General features: G+C 45.9%; 1 protein-coding gene across 3 annotated transcripts in view; it reads left to right on the plus strand.

Moving 5' to 3' along the window:
- LOC119390955 (ephexin-1) overlaps positions 1 to 18,925 on the plus strand; it is a 117,433-nt gene that overhangs the window by 39,633 nt on the left and 58,875 nt on the right. For 2 of the 3 annotated variants that reach the window (XM_037658666.2, XM_037658665.2), the window contains exons 8-9: positions 7,533 to 7,623; positions 11,151 to 11,249. In XM_037658666.2, coding sequence (XP_037514594.1) covers positions 7,533 to 7,623; positions 11,151 to 11,249 — 190 coding nt within the window. Of the gene's footprint in view, positions 1 to 7,532; positions 7,624 to 11,147; positions 11,250 to 18,925 lie in introns of all 3 variants that reach the window. The other variant, XM_049414988.1, reaches the window with a different exon arrangement.

Genomic DNA, 18,925 nt, shown 5'->3' on the forward strand with positions numbered 1-18,925 from the left:
CATTGTCGTCTCTTTTAAATGCGAATGCATTTCTTAGTCGGGCCATGTCAGGCGTCTGTCGGTGTCCGCACGCCAGCAGGTGTTATCTCTCCGCTCTCACTCCCTCTCCCATAGCAACAGCTGCGGGTGCGCGCGCTTATCCTCGCCCCTAGCAACCGGAGCAGGTGGTGCGGGCGGAGTGGCGGAGAGTGAGTGGAGAGGAGGAGCGCGCTCTGGCGTGTGAGGGCGCTCGCATCCAAGCTCCCGCGTGTATGGAGAGAGTGTAGGAGAGGGTAGGTGCAGTGCTTTGCCGCTCCTTCTCTCACCGTTCGCTCTCCCTCCTCCCTGCGCCACCGCCTCAATGCAGTGCGTTTGAAACGTGTTTGTGCTGCCTTGGCACAGCCTGAAAACAGCGCGTTCTAAACGCGTTTGTGCTGCATTGAAGGCGGTGGCAACATCCCTGAGGTGATTACGAACGCACGTAGGAAGCGTTCGTTGAAAGAGGCGCCCAAAAGGGAGACACTTGAGCGCGTTGATGTGTCCAGCTTTACGCCATTAAAATTACTGCGCCATGTACTCTCGGCGCAAGAAATGCATTCACATTTCCTCACGATTCCCTCCGGGGAGGTGGGGGCATTTTTTTTGCATTTAAGATGTCATGCATCTGTCGTGGCAAGTAAGGTAAGGTGTCAAGTAAGGTGTCATACTGCTAGGCTTGAGGATGCTGTTTCAATTCATGGCCACGGAGGCCACATTCCGATAGGGCGCTCATGTATTCAGATTTAGGCGAACACCAAGGAACCCCAGGTGGTCATAATTAATTCAGGGCTCCTCGGTATGGCACACGTCACAATCATATCATGGTCTTAGCACATGAAGCACCAGAATTTAATTTAATTAACTTGCAATCACCAGTTGAAAGTCTGAAAAAAGAAATGTTTAGCACGAACGTGGCAAGAATGCTCACTGTGTTTCTTTGGGCTTTTTCAATAGAGGCACTGCAAGGATGTCATGCATTCAAGTCAAAGCATGGCCTCACAGTTAAGTTGCATTTCTGAATTTGGAGTTTAGTATTTGAAAGAGCACTAACCTGGGATTTGCCAAGGGCAGTGAAGGTGAACCCTAGCATACATTATTTCCACATAAGCTCAAAATAATGTTAAGACCAGGGTGTCAAACCAGACCATATAGTTCAGACATGCTGAAATTTCTGCCAATTTCTGCCAGAACTGAAGCCAAACCCAGACCAGTATTTTCAGATTGCACCCGAACCGAAACTGAATTTGAACAAAAAAATAATAATGACATCAGTTATCAATTCAGAAGTGGTTCATAGCATAAGTAAGAGTTGTTGCTGTCAACACAGAGATACTGATCCAAATGCAGACTCAGTGATTCTGGAGTGCTGCTGCTGAGACAACCGGCTCCCATAACACACATACTTAGCAGGTCACATATGCAAAAGAGTTACCTACCACTGAGTTAGAACATCCGTGCAGCCAGTCAATTTGCTGCCTCAAATTAGACAAAGGAATTTATTATTTCTCCAAACTCACCACATTTACACACATTCAGAAGGATGCATAATGCTGTAGTCTTTAACAAGCAGTGTACTGGACACTAGATGCATCTGCGATGCAGTGCTCTTTTTTTATCATTTATTTCAATTTGTTCATGCACCAAGATGTAATCCTGTGTACATTTATTGAATTGTGCAAATAGTTTTGTTGCCGAACAGACTGTGCAAAAATGTTCACTTTATTTCATTTCAGCTGATATTCAAGGATTGTTTTTCGCTGACATTCCTATCGACACTGTTTCGAAAATATCGCTCTTCGGACATGCATATAAATTTTTACTGATTTACCTGTTTTTAGTATGATTAGCATTAGAAAGTAAGACATAAAAGGAGCCCAGGAATGCATGCGTCAAAAGGCCACATACGCTTGTCATGCAAAGTGGTCTTCGTAAGGTGGCTGTGTCTGCGAACTTTTCGCTAAACTGAACTCGTGTTTATTTCACAACAGCGATTGCTGCTTCCGATCTGCCAAAGGGCTGATTTCTTCCGCCTCCTGCCAAAGCGTTCAGATGTGTCATGCACTCAGTGCAGCAGATGATTGGAAACACCAGGAAGATAAGTGGAAAGTCGCAGCAATACACAAGCACGCCAACTTACAACTGCAGTCACCTCAGCTTTGCTGCCTGGAGTGTTTCAAAATACCAGAGTTAAGTCGCTAGCACTTTGCAAATTGACACATTCAAGATATCTTATTGTGCCGAACTGGCTCGTCAACTGGTCATTGTTACGAACCTGAGATAAATTTTTGTTTATTCTTCATGGAATTGAACCGGAAAAAAATGCAGTAGGGCAAACCCAAATCACACCTGTACATAGTGAAACTTGTGGCACACAAAAAAAGGCACGGACAAAGAAAGTGACGGCAGGACGATACGCTTTCTCCTCTGTTTCTTTTCTCCTCTATCTCTATTTCTCTGTCACTTTCTTTTTCTGTGTCTTTTCTTGTGCACCACAAGTTTCACCACGTATCACCACCAACAAGCCCATTCTTATGTCCTTTCAAACCTGTCAAACCTGTATTTTTGTGTGTGTGTGTTTGACACCCCAGTTAAGAGCGATGTTTTACTTACGTTCAGAGTGAATTTTCTGTTGTGCTTGACAAGATTGCCACGTGTGCTCCACTGATGCTCCAACTTCTCTATGATACACAACCAAGGAAACCAACAGACAGTTAACTAATTATTAATTGGTTGGGTTTTATGTCTAAAAACCACAACATGATCATTAGGGATGCCGTAATTGAGGGCTCCGGAAATTTCGACCACCTGAGGTTCTTTAGCGTGCACCTAAATCGATAGGTACATGGGCCTCGAGCATTTCGCCTCCATCGAAAATGCGGCCACAGCGGCCGGGATTCAATCCCGTGACCTTCCGGTCAGCAGTTGAGCACCATAACCACTAGACCACTGTGGTGGTTACCAACAGAAAATTAAACTAAGGAAAGTAAAGGGGGACATGTTCTTTCTTTAATTGTAGTATAATATTTAGGTCATAGTCATTAGATCTATTTAGGTCAGTGGTTCTCAGCCATTGATGTTTCGGGGACCCCTTGTGGACTGGTGGAAGTGATGAGGGACCCCTTGCAGGGAGAGAAAGAGGGGTGCCATAAATTATCACAATATGCAGCGTGAAATATGTGCCTTTTGTTTCTCCCTGGCAAAGAATGGTCAAACTTAAGTGCCACGCCAATTCGATCTGAGCAGCTTGTCAATAAGCTGTGCGGTGTGCAGACACCTTCAACCTGTTTCTAGCTAAGTTTGCTCTTCAAATATGCCAGCCTGGAAGAAGCATGCCTGTGCGCATATGTCGTAGAAAACTGCAACAAAAGCTTTACAACCATATCATGGAGAAGGGGAAACATAAGTCAGCTCCGCCGCAATGCGAAAGTGTTACGCGGTGAAGCATACCACAAATCAGAAGGGGCCGCTGTTATGGGACAGTAACTCTAGACATAGTGTGCCTCCAAAAAAAGGCATTTTTTTTTTTCGAGAATCGGTATCACGGAACCCCAAATATGGCTTCACGGACCCTCTGGGGTCCGCAGACCCCCATTTGAGAACCACTGATTTAGGTCATAACCATTGCATTCCCTTGAAAAAAAATTTGGCAGATTCGACATACCGTGGAAAACATGCGACACGAAGGTGACTGTAGTGTAATTTTTTACATTGAGTGAAACGTTACAAAATGAAGCTAACGATAGGCACAAATGGTACATGCACATACATATGTTGAGTCGCACATGTGTTATATAACCAGTTGTTTACAGTTGCGTAACGATGCTAACAGCAACATGGGTATTACCAACGCCAGACGTGGTAAGCCGATATGTAGTTCACATAATTGTCTGTTAAGATGGAGAACGCACGCACGTTTCACGAACGTGTGTGCATGTGTGGAAGGGGTTCTGACAGTTCTCAGGTAGATGGCGTTAAGCGCAATTGTGATTGATGTGCACAATGCAGACCTCGCCAATTCCGCAGCTTGTCTGTGTGTGTTCGGTGTCTGGTGGCCGCCGGCAAAGTGGGATGCGGCCTACAATGAGGTTGTGCATCACCGTGTTCTTATATGTGCCTACGCCGCCACACCTGCAATGAACCCGCTTGCTGTGGATGACACACTGGAATTCCATATTGCACTGGGCTTATCGCTCCAGGTTTCAGAAAGTGCAAACACACCAATTTCTGTGAACAGAGTGTCTTTTTTTTGAGGACGTGTACGTGCACATGCACAGACTATACATTGAGAGCGGCGTGAGGTGATTGTTGTGGTTGGGGCATCGAATGAAGGTGGTAGTCCAGTCCAAGACAATGTCTAGAGGCGTATTTGCTAGCCGAGTCATGTCGTCGACAGACTGTGTCGATAGAGCCGGCGACATGTCGGAACCTGAAGTCACCTTTTGTGTTGGTGAGGTATAGGCCGTCGAGGCTGGTAGCCCTGGAAAGTGCCACGTAGACCAACTTCAGTGGATGGCACTTATCGTATCCGAAGGCTACCTGGGCATATGTGACCCTTTGGGACTTACTTATTGGCCTGGTGTGCGACCGATGGCGGCGCTGCGAATGGCGCCTGTATGACGTCAGAGTGGGAATTCGCGCGCTTTTGTCTGTTACGTAGGCCCAGCGCCGTGTTGAAACCACCGTTGTGGTAAATCTCAACAAAAAAACAGTTCAGTTGGTTATCTTGCGTCTGGTGGCTACTGACACTCCTCGAACAACCGTTGGTCTGCTTTTAACATTCATTTAGAACTACAGCTCTTTGTTTCGTAGAACTGCGGCCGCTTGTCTCCGGGGCGAGTGCTGCGCAATGGTGAAGTACTGCTCTCAGTGTACTCCGTCCGCTCGTGGAAAAGGCGTTAGCTTTCACAACTATCCTAAGCACCCGAAGCTGAAGAAGAAGTGGATAGTCAAGTTCAGAATGGGAAAGCGCCCCACGCCTTCATCGATAGTGTGCAGCAAGCACTTCACGGACAGTGACTTCTGCTACCCACTGTATACGCGCCTCGCCAATACTTAAGCCGTTTGTTGCAGGCAGGCTGTAAGCATAGGTGACTTACACCAGGTGCGATGCCGTCCCACAACCTGCCGCGAAGGCCCCTAGACAAGGAGCCGACGACGCGGCCTCCGAATCGCCTCGCAGGAAAGCGCGCCTTGTGAGCTCAGCTGAGCGGCGCAGGATATCTGAGACTACGGCTGCATTTGGATGGCGTACATACGTATTTTACTTATGAAAGCAAGCACGCGCCTAGCGGACTGCTTATCATAAATTGATAAGCGAAACCTGTTGCCGCTGTTTAGTGTACATTCTCTGAAAGTTTTCACCTGAGGCAGCACAGACACTTTTTCTAAAAGCGGGGCTCTTTAAGCTTTTCGTTAGGCTGTGTGGCGTGAAACTCGACCCAGCTTGCCTTTGTTACGCTAATCTCTGTGGCCCTGTGCGTGGTATAATCAGCGATTAACTATTTGTTATATTCTAATCCCCATGCGACGGCCCTGTGCGGTAATAATAGGAACTAGGACGTAATATCGTTCTCACTGAACCAACATTACGGGACCAACTGCGATCATGGGCATCGTCAGGGGGGTGTGCAACAAGGCGGTACTTGTGCACTTGTTTGCAGGACGAGAACTGTGACGGTGACGTGGTCTCCTTTGACGGCCTCAACCGCGCATTCAACAATGTGGCCTGCGTCGTACACCGCCTCGCCCTTGATGAGGCACTGCGACGTTTCACAAGCTTTATCTACATACTTGTAGATGCTGGAGAACGGCACGCTTACTGAAATATCGAAACAAACACCCAAACTGATTAGTATCGTACGACGGAAACAAGATAATGAGCGAGAACACTGACGTATAGTTTCACTTCCTTCCAGCAATGCGGTCGGTAGCATTGACGCACTCGTCGGCCATCCGGGGGATTTCTTGGCCCTGTCGATTGGGCCGCAATTAAAACAAGTTCAAGATTACACTCGAAAACATTCGTTGCAGGCATTAGTTGACCGTCGCGAGGCTGTTCGTTCGACAAAGTTCCCGCCTGAAGCAGACGATCCGCATACAGGAGCAGCGGCTGCTGCAGCGCGGTTGAGAGCGGAGTCCCCGCTCTGACGTCACACGCGAGAGGGCGCCCCTCCAAGATCTCGAGGCCAATAGTTATGGCATTTGCTTGTGCAAGGGAAAACTGTGTCCTCTTACACGAGATATTTTTTCTGGCATATATCGTGGTTGTGGTGGTTTGCAGTCCCATGGGCACTCATTTCAATTCTATTGAGGGTGTGGTTTAGTGATGTGCGTCGTCCTGGTTGGAACTACAATGCCAACCGTGGACGTTGGAAATTCGAGCCACGGTCGCATATGAGGTTGCCATGTTCGTCACGCTCGATGTACTACAAGGTGTCTGTGTTTCCATTAACGATGCCGTGGCTTACGTTGATGTTGGCCGTGATCATGTACAACTTGCCGATGCTCAGGTAAATTGAGGGTGGCATGTTGGCATCATTGGTCAGGGCATCCCTGTGTACCTGCTCATTCTTATAGCCAGTTATTTTATCGCATGTGGGATGACATAACACGTTGTCCACAACGTTGAGGCAACGTGCGTTATAGCAGTCGACGTCCACGTTGCTGTAGTATAGTCGTGTGCCGTCAGGGCACTTAGCGGCGGCTTCTTTGCGTGTCACAAAGTGGCTCTCAATCAATCTGGCGTCATACTCTGTCAGCATGAGCCCATCACCCAGCCTCATAAGAAATGAAGATAACACTGCATCATTCTGACGGACCATGTGGACGAGTGGATGGCAGTCGATCGTCTTCCAGGGGAGATCTGCCTTCAGCTCCCTCACTTGCCTTGCATTTCAGTGTGTATGTTTGCGGTTACTGTGTTGATTGAGACTGTGAATCACCTGTGGCTCATACGCGCATAACATGAACTGTGATATGCGGGTATGTGCCACACGTGACCGATGAAAAGGGTTTCATGACGTACGCGACAGGCATTTTGCGTTATTCATGTCATGACCAGTGAATCATGTTCATCATACACTGATCCCTTGCTATGCCAGTTTTGCTTTATTGCAATTTATGGAGGCGACCAGGAGGGTGCCCAGGCGTAGGCAGCTAGATAGATAGATACGTAACTAGAAACGGCCAAAGCGCCTGAGTTTCGCTAAGAAATGTTTCACATTTGAAACAACAACTAGTAGTGTCTCCTGTGATTTCCTTAGTTTATTTGTCTGTTGGTTTTCTTCGTCGTGTATAACAAAAAAAACTAGTGCTTCGAACAATTCTCCTGATTTTGTAAGATCTGTGCAAGTACATACTACATCGTAATCTGCATAAACTGGGAAATCTATTTCTCAAAGAAAGTTTGAAGAGGAAAAAAAGAATTGTCCACCCGAAAAGTGGGATTGTGAATGCCTGTGTACAGCTTTTTGTTGTTCCAGTTGTGGGGATTCGGTTGAGTGGTTCTTCTGCAGGAGGCGGCTGGAAAGGGCAGCCGGAGGAGACCCCTGGCCACTTTCTACGTGCAGCTCTCTTTGGACAGTGCTGCCACCACCACCACCACAGGTGGGCAAGCTCTGAAACTCAATGGTTTTTGAGAAATGAAGAAGCCCTCTCTGAAGGGAAGCATTGCTTGTGCAGTGTGCCAGAGTGTTGTAGCAGCAGCATAGGCTAACTCTGTATTTGCCTGCAGGGGCATTTGCTCTGGCAGGTACTCGGTGCGTAATGAGACCGCAAGCGCGAGCTAATGGTGGTGGTCTTAACCCCGCCCCAAATGTAGCCATGCCTGGCTGAGTTGTGTTCAAAGGAAAAGGGATTCTGGGAGTTGAGCCGATGCTTTGTGTTTGACCCTTTTAGGGCATCATGACCAACGCAGCGCACCCTTTTGGCCCTGGCTTCACGTAGACGGCACCCTTGGTTTGGCCTGCCTGGGGGAAATCGGCCATCGTCTTTTCTTGTCCATCCCGCACTTGAATTTTAGGGGCGAAGCTCCTTAAGGCGGCACCCGTTCGTCCCTCGTAGTCGTCGTCATCGTAGTAGTGCGTAACAAGTGTTACGCTTTGACCTCCAAGGTGGTGCCGGTGGGAGATTTCTCCTGTGCGTTGTTGAACAATAAAAAATTAGCAGCGTGCGCGTTAACTAAAAGCCGAATTCTTCTGTCTCTCATTCCCCACTAGCAGCCATTGGCATGTTCCAGTAGGAAACGTTAGTAGAAGTAGAAGTGTAAGTGTTAGCTAAAAGCCGACTTCTTCTGTCTCTCATTCCCATTAGCAGCCATTGTTTACCTCCAAGGTAGTGCCTGGTGAGATTTCTCCTGTGCGTGATTAAACAATAAAAATTTTGTTCAAAACGCCGTTGATTGATGAAATAAACCAACGAAAGACGCCAGATGTTTTGTAAAAGCAGAACGAAAGAACGCCAGATGTTTTTCCCAAAGTGTAGTAGTAGTAGTTGTATGTAGCCACCTCGCCCGATCGTCAGCGGGCGAGGTGGACCGGCAACGGCGCGAGGACCCTGCCGTACGAGAGTTAAATCACACTAAAAGACATACTTTGCGGGCGATACACTCTAGTGAGCTTTCAACTTTTCGTCTTAGTGTACATGATAAAGAAATTATTTCTACGAAAAACGCAAGGCACACCTTGAGCAATATGTTTGGTTTTGGGACGCTAAATGGAACCATGAGGCGATGCGAAGCCGGAGCACTTGCACGATCGCGTTCCGTTGGCTTTCGTTGGGCATGCTACCGACCTCGCGTCGTGGAACGCGCGTCCTGTCTTCCCTCTAGCCTTGCCTTTAATTCGCACAGGGCGAGCGGGGAATGCGGTCGCTCTTGGCGCTCTTTCGCTCGGGAGCGGACTTCTTCCTTGCATTTCACCGATCACAAGTGATAATGAAGGGACCACGTAAACCAACAGTACAATAAAAGTTTGATGTTTAATATATACACGATGATTCACACTCTTTATATTATGTACTGGGCGCATTTCACGGAAGAGTTTCACGGTTTACAGATGATTCCCTCCGTAGCTTCGCCCCACTCATCATCATTCACCCCGTGGATATGCTGCGATTTTTTTTGTTCCTTCTTTTCCCTGTCTGCTCTTCTTTTCTTATTTCTGAATTTGATGGTGAATAGGGTTAACCTGGTGTAGATGGGCAGCCTTGGTTAACCATATTTGGTTTTAGTGGCAGTATGCAGCTGGCATTGATGGGACATGTCAGCGTACGTTTCCTGCCAGATATATTTGTCGAACCTCTCTCAATAGCTGGTTTAGTTTCTCAGTTAAGGTAATGAGTGCCAGTTTGGTAAAATATTCTTGGCAAAATTCAAATTGTTGAGGTGAACAACGGTCGAATTTCTTCGGGTGGAGCAGTAATCGCGTGTAGGATAGCCTTTCCAGTCACATTGCCAAAGAAAGCAAGCATATAAACTGGCCTTCAACACTATGCATGTGGAAGTTCAGCGCACATCAAACCATCTCAGCTCAGTGAGCTGTTGCACCTCGTGGATATTACCTGCCACACAGACCCAATTGCATCTTTATTCAATACAGACTATGCTTGTGCAAATATCTAGTCGAAGCAAATAGCAAATAGTGTCAAACAGTTTCGAAGCAACTAGTTTGAATAGTGAAATTTCTATGAAACCTTGGTGTCCTCCTTGTTATTGGCACCGTGTGGTGTTGTGCAGTTGTGGAAGAGGGCCAGATTATTTTCTGAGCTTTTGAGTTTTGTCTTGCCTTTTTATCTGCTCTTCACTTTCCTCCTCCAAAGATGCTTACAAATATATGCAGCACTCTCTTAGAAACCTGTGAAGTTATTTTAAGCCTGGAATGCTTTAGCTCCTGTTGTAGGCTACCTTCGAGTGACCTTGAGCCAAAAGTAAGTGCCATTATCCGGGTACTCAAAATGAGACCATCTGGAAGGTCGAATGAAAAGAAAATGAGCAACCAGTGATGAGTTTCACAGCGCATGTTTTGCCACCACTTTGCGAGATGGCGCCCTGCAACACACGGCGCTAGAGTCACTGTGCATGGGTCGTCTGTGTGACGCACCAGTGTCCCGCCTGTGGACACTCAAGCCCGCACCGCATTGTGGATGCATACGCTAGGCAAAGCCCAGGATTTATCCCACACAGTGACAGGAAATACATATGGATCACTGCACAGTATGTTGAGGTGTGCCCTTATTACATGCACAAGACGTTTGCTAGTATAATCTCGAACCAATCCGCTTTGCCGATAGACATTTCATGCTTACATCTACCGTCGATTACAGGAGAGCCAGTCATTTTTTTTTTATTGCTGATATATAGGAACCTCGTTTTAATGAAATGCGTAACACAACAAAGTTTTCCACTCCAAGTGTGACTTCATCAGGCTGTATTACTCGTTTTGAGTAAGCATGCGTTGGCATAGATGGCTTGTGAATAGGCTGTTTCTATTTATACAAAGGTGTTTATTATTTTACCACTATTCAGATGATCAAGCGCTTCAATTGTATCTATAAATTGTGGTAATTCCTTCATTATCGCTTTCAGTGTTATTGTGCACCAAATCGCTGTGTCACTTGTAGTGTGATGTGCAGTACATGCAAACCAGGTTCTTGTCGCCAAACAGATTTCATGAAACTTAACTCTTCTTTCTCTTTTAAATACCAACATTTGATATTCAGTGGTGACTTTCCCTGAATACGTTTGTTCGATCCAAGCCAAATTTTCACTTTTAGAACTTTCCTATATATTTATTGTTCACCTGTACGGAACATTAACGGGAATAAAAACAAACCTGAGACAGAGGAAGCTCGGGCATAGACTCGGGCATACTTGTGGCTGTGCTTATGAGTGTGCCTTGTGGTAGCTGTGTAGCATTAAACTTCAGCACTTATTATGTAAAAGCATTGATCGCTATTCCCACGTACCGTCAAGCCAATTTCTTTCTCTTATCTCTTTTCTGGACCAAACCAGTTCAGCACTACAAATTGGATCTCCAAACTGAAGATGAGCGGGAACAGATGTTGAACAAATTGAGCACGAACCTGAGCCAAAGTGTTTTTTTTTTCTGTTCCTTGAATGTGTTGGTCGCATGCAGGGTCACGGCCACAGCATCGCCGCCGCTTGCGCCGCTCATCAAATGTGCCCAGGCGACCCCAGTCACCGCCACCACTGCCACCAACAGCAGCTACTGCAGGTGTGTTGAAACTGTTTACTTTTGCACATTGGAACCCACTTACCTTGTGCACATTGGAACCCGCTTACCTTGTGCACATTGGAACCTACTTACCTTTCACATGTACAGGGGGCATGGAAAGAAATGCAAACAGCGTGGTGTGCTGTTTTCATCGTGCACTGACCTTGGTGGCAATAAGGAGATGCTGGAAGCATTCTTCACTTTACATTGTTAACACAGTGCATTCTTGATTGTATCTTGGATGACTCTGGTAGCTGTTGATTGCCATCCAGGCTACAACCGCTTGAAAAGAAATGCGAAACAGCTGAGAATGTAGACGCCATACTGTTCGTGTTTCTTTCTTCCATCCCCACTGTACGTGCTCTGCAGGTGCCTTGCAGCAACTAGTACAGCTATGGCACGCTTGCTCCTGGTGTGGAGGAATTTGCCTTTCTCTGGTTAAATATTACTCCTGTATAAGGAGCCAAGCATGAGACAAATGACATAGCCACACTCTGTGAAAGGTGGATTATGCTACTTGGTTTGGATTCATTGTTAACACAGTGCATAAAACAACAACAGACACAACAGGACCACACACTGTGATTGATGAATTCAGCCAGTTGGTATTGATGCATTTATTACTACAGTGCAAGAACGAATATAAATAGTAGACACACAAAAATATAGCAGTAGTATTCACTCGTTATTACTACAGTCCAAAAAACAATGAGTAGACACAACAGGATTGCATGCTGTGCATGGCGGATTGGGCTTGGCGGTGTTGATTGATTGTTACTACATTGCCAGATGATGAAGATCTCAACGGGACCACACAGTGCCAATGGTGAATTAAGTTCTGGCTATTGATTCATATATTACTACAGCCCATAAAGCAAGAACAGTGGGCACAGCAGGACCACACGCTCTAAATGGTGAATTAGGCAAGTTGGTTCATTGTTATTGCAGTGAAACAAATCAAGTGCAGACCTAACAGGACCATATGCCATGAATGGGTTACTTGGTCATATTACAGTGGGGAAAAAAAATGAAGACAAAAAGTACACATGCAGTAAACACCCTGTTAATGGTGAACTGGGCTTGTGATTACAGATTCATTGCAGTTATACCTCGATATTACGAAACTCTTGATGCAGTGAAGCATTTCAGTCTTTATAACTTAATGTCTATACAACACCACGTATTTTTAACCTCAATAAGACGAAGAGTGCTTATCCCCTGCTTCAATGTAATGAGGCTTCACTGCAACCGCGGAGGAAGACCGAAGCAATAAACTGATGCTTCTGCTGGCGCCCGTGGTAACGTGGTTGACTTGCATATGGCTTTGCGAACACATGGTCCCAACTGCATGCACTCGACAAAGAACAGCATGCTCAATGCTCTCCTCGCCTTCGGAGAGGGAGAGGGAACACCAGCACCCGATACACTGTTCTTGTTACAGCCGCATCTCAAGTAACAAGCATGCGTAGCCATGGAGGCGACAGCAGTAATCGTCATGAGCTCTAAGTGCAAGCGATTGGGATCATTCTGGAAACAGATGTTGCTGACAAGCGAGATTCTTGCGAGTAGAATGAACTTGGAGCTTGGCTACAGATGCATTTACTGCAAATGGAATTTTTTTAGAGCGCAGCTCTTAGGTACCCATCATCCCTGGCCGTAATAGAGCAGATAAGCGCAGCGGTGAAGGACTTCCTGGCTTGTGTGCCTCGAGCCACGCGATGCTCTTCTTTTTTCTTGCCAAGGCCAGAAGGGTTACTCTAGGACCTTCGTCACCAAAATGGAAAAACAAAGAATAAACAATCAAAATATTAAAAAAAGGAATAAAACAAACAAACGTAAAGAGTTGTATGTAAATACAGTTTGCAGTGCCGAAGCAAGGAAATGAAGAAAAGGAAAGAAATATATGGTGGAACCCCTCTATAAGAGACAATGGAGTGCCTACGAATGGAATAGGGCTTGATGGTACCCTGCTCTGAAGAGACACCTCGTGTAGGGGACACCCTGGTGCGTGTCTCTTATTAAGGGGTTCAACTGTAGTGGAAAAAATTGGAAAAAGAACAAAAAATAAATATTAAGAAATACAATTTAGAAATAAGGAGTAGTCCGTGGCTGTATGTACACGTCTCCCTCATATTCTTTGCCTCAAGATATTGCCAAATGAAAACTGGCACAGACCTGCGCTCATCTTTTGCGTGTGGGAGTATCGTAATTTTCAGTAATTGTTCTTTCTTTTTTTGGTAAAAGCTCAGCTGCTACAAGCTTTAAACAGCCGAACAATATCTTTCGGAGCTGCTTGCACTTACCAGCTGCACTGCTATCTGCTCTATAAAATAAGTGGGGCATTTTGTGATCAATCCAACTTACACAGGACTTTTGCTTAAGTAATGCATAGCAACGACCGAAATTCGTGACGCCTTAAGAAGTCTTGGTCGATTCTTAATTTGGTGTACAACATCATGAAACAGAAAACATGGACACCATAGACAGAGCTGCTGTAATTCAGGTTGTCAGCTTGCTTTAATGCAATTTTGATTGCAGCTCGTTTGTTTTTGTGGCACGCAGCAGTTTTAGATATTGCACATCCATGAGGAAAAGAAGCAATATAGTTTGGTGAATGTGATAGCACTGGTGTCGCGCCAGTCTGGGCAACACCCGAGATTCTGATGACATGCTGCATTGACAGAATAGGCGCAATAAATATGCTTAACACTTATTGCAATGATGCATTTGACCTGCGTTGTCCTTTCTTCTTTTCCTTTTTTTCTTTTTCTTCTGTGCGTTTGATGCATGGCACTGTAAAGAGGACTTTGCCAGCGTGGCATCAAATCATGATTGCCAGATTACAGGTGTAGCAAAATTTCTTTTCTTTTTTTTTACGTCATTGAAATTAGCTGTTCTCGTACTGCCGTATTATATGAACATTCCTGCAGTACTTTCCCCGTAAAAAATGAATCCTTTGGCGACTTTACCTTGCACAAAAAGTCAAATTTCAAATTAACAAGTTTTGATGTAACGAAGTGAATTGCCGATTTCACTGACTTTGTTATATCGACATTAGGGTACAACTTTTTAAAAGGCAGTGGCATTTCTACCTCCAAGATGGATGCACACAAGCCTGCACCAATGGGCACACACTGACGTCGTGAGCTGTACGGCCGGTGACACAGAGAACAGCACCTAGTGCTTGAGCGGGACTATTTCTTTAGTGATGGAGGGGATCAGCTGCCGCGCTTTGGTCATCGGGACGGGGCCTCCCTGCATTTCTGAATCTTTCGTTACCGCGAGAAAATGGTCAGTTTTCATAGGTCTCGGGAAGAAATTTTTTGCCGGTATAAAATGTACTCCTGCATGCATTGCAGCATGCCTACCAGGATGTGCATAATGAAATGCTCTTTCCACAAAATATAAGTTGTAGAGCAAGAAAAATATTATGCAACGTATAAAAATTTGAAGTGTGGAACTTACCCGCCACGGTGGTCTAGTGGTGCTCGACTGCTGATCCAAAGGTCGTGGAATCGAATGCCGGCTGCGGCGGCTGCATTTTCGATGGAGGCGGAAATGTTTGAGGCCCGTGTACTTAGATTTAGGTGCACGTTAAAGAACATCAGATGGTCGAAATTTCCGGAGCCCTCCACTGCGTCATCCCTCATAATCATATCGTGGTTTTGGGACGTTAAGCCCCAACAATTATGCTATAAAGTGTGAAATTTTTTGTTGCCAGTTGATAAACAACAATTAAATACACGATATATACAAAAACATTAAAAAAAAAGAAAATTCAGAATATACATTTTGGAGATAAATGACCCAGGAATAGTTTAAAAATAATTAATGCTCTATGCAGTGCTGGTATTAATGTACATTAAAAAATCTGAATCGAGGTACTGCTTCATTGCTCGTGCCGTGTGGTGAAGCATTTCCTGGTTTAAGTAAGACACAGGTGCACTGTTTGCACATAATTTTTTTTTATGAGAAAAGCCTGCTGCCATTCCAATATAGTTTGATGCCCGGGATGTGAACACTGCCCATATAAGTCCAAAGTCCAGTGAACTTCACCAGTTCCTCTGGTGTCAACTCTTTCCATGAGCCACCTCTCTCTGCATTGGTTGGCATTCCAAAATATGCATCCAAGCATATTTATTTCTGTTCTTGCAGATGGTAATGGTCACGTCCGCAGCGAAAAAAAAAGGAATGAAATCACGTGCGGTCGTAAAATGTTTCGCATCGCTCCGTAGTGTGGGACCAAGATGCACTCCGGGCAGCCTTCTTGGCAGGAAAAGAAGCTTCTCAGCCAGCGGCAGCACGTCGCGCCCAAGCAACGTGTGGGCCTTGCACGCAACCAGAGTATCTCTAAGATCGCGCACAAAAGTCAGCAGCTACAAACGCGCGATGGAGACCACTTGAGGTCGTAAACGAAACCAACCCTTGAACAGCTGCAAATGTCCTAGGCTGACGCAAAGCATCGTCGCCATCAGAGCTTGAAGCTCAGGTGTCATCTTTGGACTCAAAGCTTGTCACTCAATTCAGGTGTGCCTGCAAGATAGTTCCAAGCAGAGCGTATTTCTCACGGCGCAAGCCTGTGCCTATGGGCGCATGACACCGCCGCCATGGGAGCGACTCCGGATGCAGCCGGCCCTCTGTCAGATTTAACGAGAGGAGGGAAACCAAAATTGCTGGAAACTGGCAGCAAAGGCCACCTCCACTCATTATACATGCGGCAGATCTCAGGGAATAAGTTTTGGCAGAATAAATCTTCCCTGACTCCAAACCATTCTCTAATGAATAGTCGGCATGAATTTCGGGCAATTATTATCGCTCAGCACTGTTGGATTGCGAAGCTGACACCATAATTTGATATTTGGCTTGCAAGGGTTTGTTTAATTACGGACCTTTCATGTTACTGAAGCATAACAATGAGCGGCACATATTTCTCTCAAGTGCGTCAGCCACGCCCACTTTCCCAACAACACACGCACATTGGTTCCCGCATAGGTCTGTCAAAAATCATTAAGTTGTCAAAGCGGGAAAATTCAAACTGATTTTGAAAGTGCAGTGGCTGGACTAACCACTAGCAGAAGCTAGGTGCATGAGAAACAAATCCAACACGCCAAAATCAGCTATTCAAAGCATCAATCACCGGTTAGCGATTTGAATATGCCTGGGGACAAAGGAGTTAAGTTGTACACAACCATATAGATTTAATGCTTTACTGCAAAAATGAAAAAGAAGGGAACAGGAGCACATGCTGTGACCATTGGACTAGTTTGCACTGATTTTTTATTACTATAGCGCAAAAAACAAAGGCAAATGTTTTTGTTTCTTGCACCATAATAATAATCAGTGCCAACTAGTCCAATTGACTGCTCTCTGTTGTTGCTTTAAGTTTCTTGGTGTGCTATAGATCTTCAGGAACACATCTCTATTACTTGCCTCAAAACGTTTATGAAATTTTGTGTTCTTGAAAATGCCTCGTTACAAGAATGTGTACTTGTGCTATGAAGTGGCTGCATTATAGTGCACCCACAAGGCCAGAACGCAGCAGCAGCAGTGCGACGTGGGACGGCGCAGCATCTTTCTCTTGCACTATGGCAGGCACTGTGACACCTTAAGTTAGTAGAGAGCAATAACCACACAAGTCAGGCACAGGTTGTTAACCAAATTTTATTAACATAGAAATGTATACCTGTAGCCGCTCCTGTTGCATGCACACAAAGAGAGAGATGACCCCGAACAATAAAAAAGTTGCACGTACAACCCACTAGCATCTTTGCACTCGTACTTGACGCTGACACTTCACAGCTTCCTCATGAAAGCACCTGCTACAACCATGGAGAAGGCCTTGTCCCTTGTCACATTTTGAGCACTTTATTTTAGCTACACCAAAAAATTACACCATTTCCCGCTAAACGGGACCATGAGGCGATGCGAAGCCGGAGCACTTGCACGATCACGTTCCGTTGGCGTTCGTTGGGCATGCTACCGACCTCGCGTCGTGGAACGCGAAGATGAACGCTACACGCGTCTTCTCTTCCCTCTAGCCTGGCCGTTAATTCTCACAGGGCGAGCGGCGAACGCGGTTGGCAGGCGTGCGAGAGGGGGGGAGGGGACGTGCATGCGCTGGCGCTCATCGCGGCGTTGCGCAGGAGAGAATTTTGGCATGTCTAGCCTGCGTTTCAGAGGGAGAATGGGGAGGGGTAAGAAAGAGGGGGAGAGGGGAAGTGGAGAGGAGGTGTGTGGAGAGGGTATGCACATGCGCAATAAGGGTGGTCCCGCCACACACCACCACCGGTTTGAACTCTGCTATAAGATGCTTCACATCTAAAAGGCCCTATTCAATCTTGGAACCTAACCTCGCTTTCTGTGGTCAACACACGACAAAGCAGTACTGATGAGGTCTAGTGTCCCTTGCAGTATGGCACGGCTTCTCAAACTGAGTCCTGCTGAACCTAGTAATTTTGTGAACACCGTCTCTGGGTACTGCAAATCATTAGAATAAATCCAACCCATTCCGTTTTTTTTTCCATTGCATTTCCACAGCTTGTCTATTTAAAGAAGAAATTTCGCATTGCATGTAGGATTTAATCTGCACTGAGGTATCCCATCATCCGAAAGAGGGAGAGAGCATCCGGCTACAATGCACAAGACACATTTGTGCAGACACTCAAGAAAGGAGACGATGAACGGTCGGAGGGGCATGCACATTGATGCGAGAGAAGCTTGAGCCACGATAGACAGTGAGAGGCCGGGATTATTTACATGGGGCAACGCTCTAGTGATGGGAGTCAAGGACGTCCAGGCTCAAATGCTGGGACACTAGTGGACCGAGCTGTGGCTGACAACCTTGCCAACGTTAGAGCAAGGCCCCTCAGCAGCACTGCAGCCACTCATGGCGAGTGTGAGCACAACTGACGCATTGCTGCTCCTAGAATCGGCTGGCACTGCCACGCCATTGCTGGAGCACTGCATTGGGCCAAGCCGCAAGTTCGGCCAATGAGCCCCACATCAAGAGTACGATAATCTGAGCACAGGTGGTGAGTGGCTCATTGGGCAAGTGCCACGAGGTTTTTACTTTCATTGTGAACAGAGCAAGACTGAGGCCGAGGCTGGACACTGCTGGCTAGTCAGACTGACTTGATGTCTCCACATTGGTCTCAGCGCTTAGAAGGCCACGGTTTCGAGACTGTCAATATGGTTTAACAAAGGATAGGCTAAATAGGACAGCATAGTTATTGGAGCCAGTGGTTTTTTATTAGTGCTAGTTTCTGTCAAGTTTTTTGTACTTTGTTTTCTCTATATGTGTGTTTCGAGTGCAGTGGTTTGTTTGGTTTAAATTGCTTTTTGCTTTGGTGCCAGTCTTGCCTCGTTCCACCTCATGAACACACCCCGAAAATCATGACGTGTTGCAGGCATATGGTGCCTACACTGAATTCAGTTAATTTGCATTTGCTTGAAAATTCTGCAGTCTCAGAGCTACTTCTAGGGGTGGCTGCCTGGTTTGTCCTTGTACTTGATGGGTGACAATATTGGCCATTTAAACAACTTAATATAATAGACATGCACTGAACATATTCGTACACTGTTTTTGGTTCCTACGTGTCAGTGTTGGCATGGTAAAGTTTAACTACAGACTAGTTTGTTTATCTACTGTATCAGGGCTGAAATGAAATTCATGAAAA

This window comes from Rhipicephalus sanguineus, chromosome 4 (assembly GCF_013339695.2).
Source record: "Rhipicephalus sanguineus isolate Rsan-2018 chromosome 4, BIME_Rsan_1.4, whole genome shotgun sequence".
Lineage (NCBI taxonomy): Eukaryota > Metazoa > Arthropoda > Arachnida > Ixodida > Ixodidae > Rhipicephalus > Rhipicephalus sanguineus.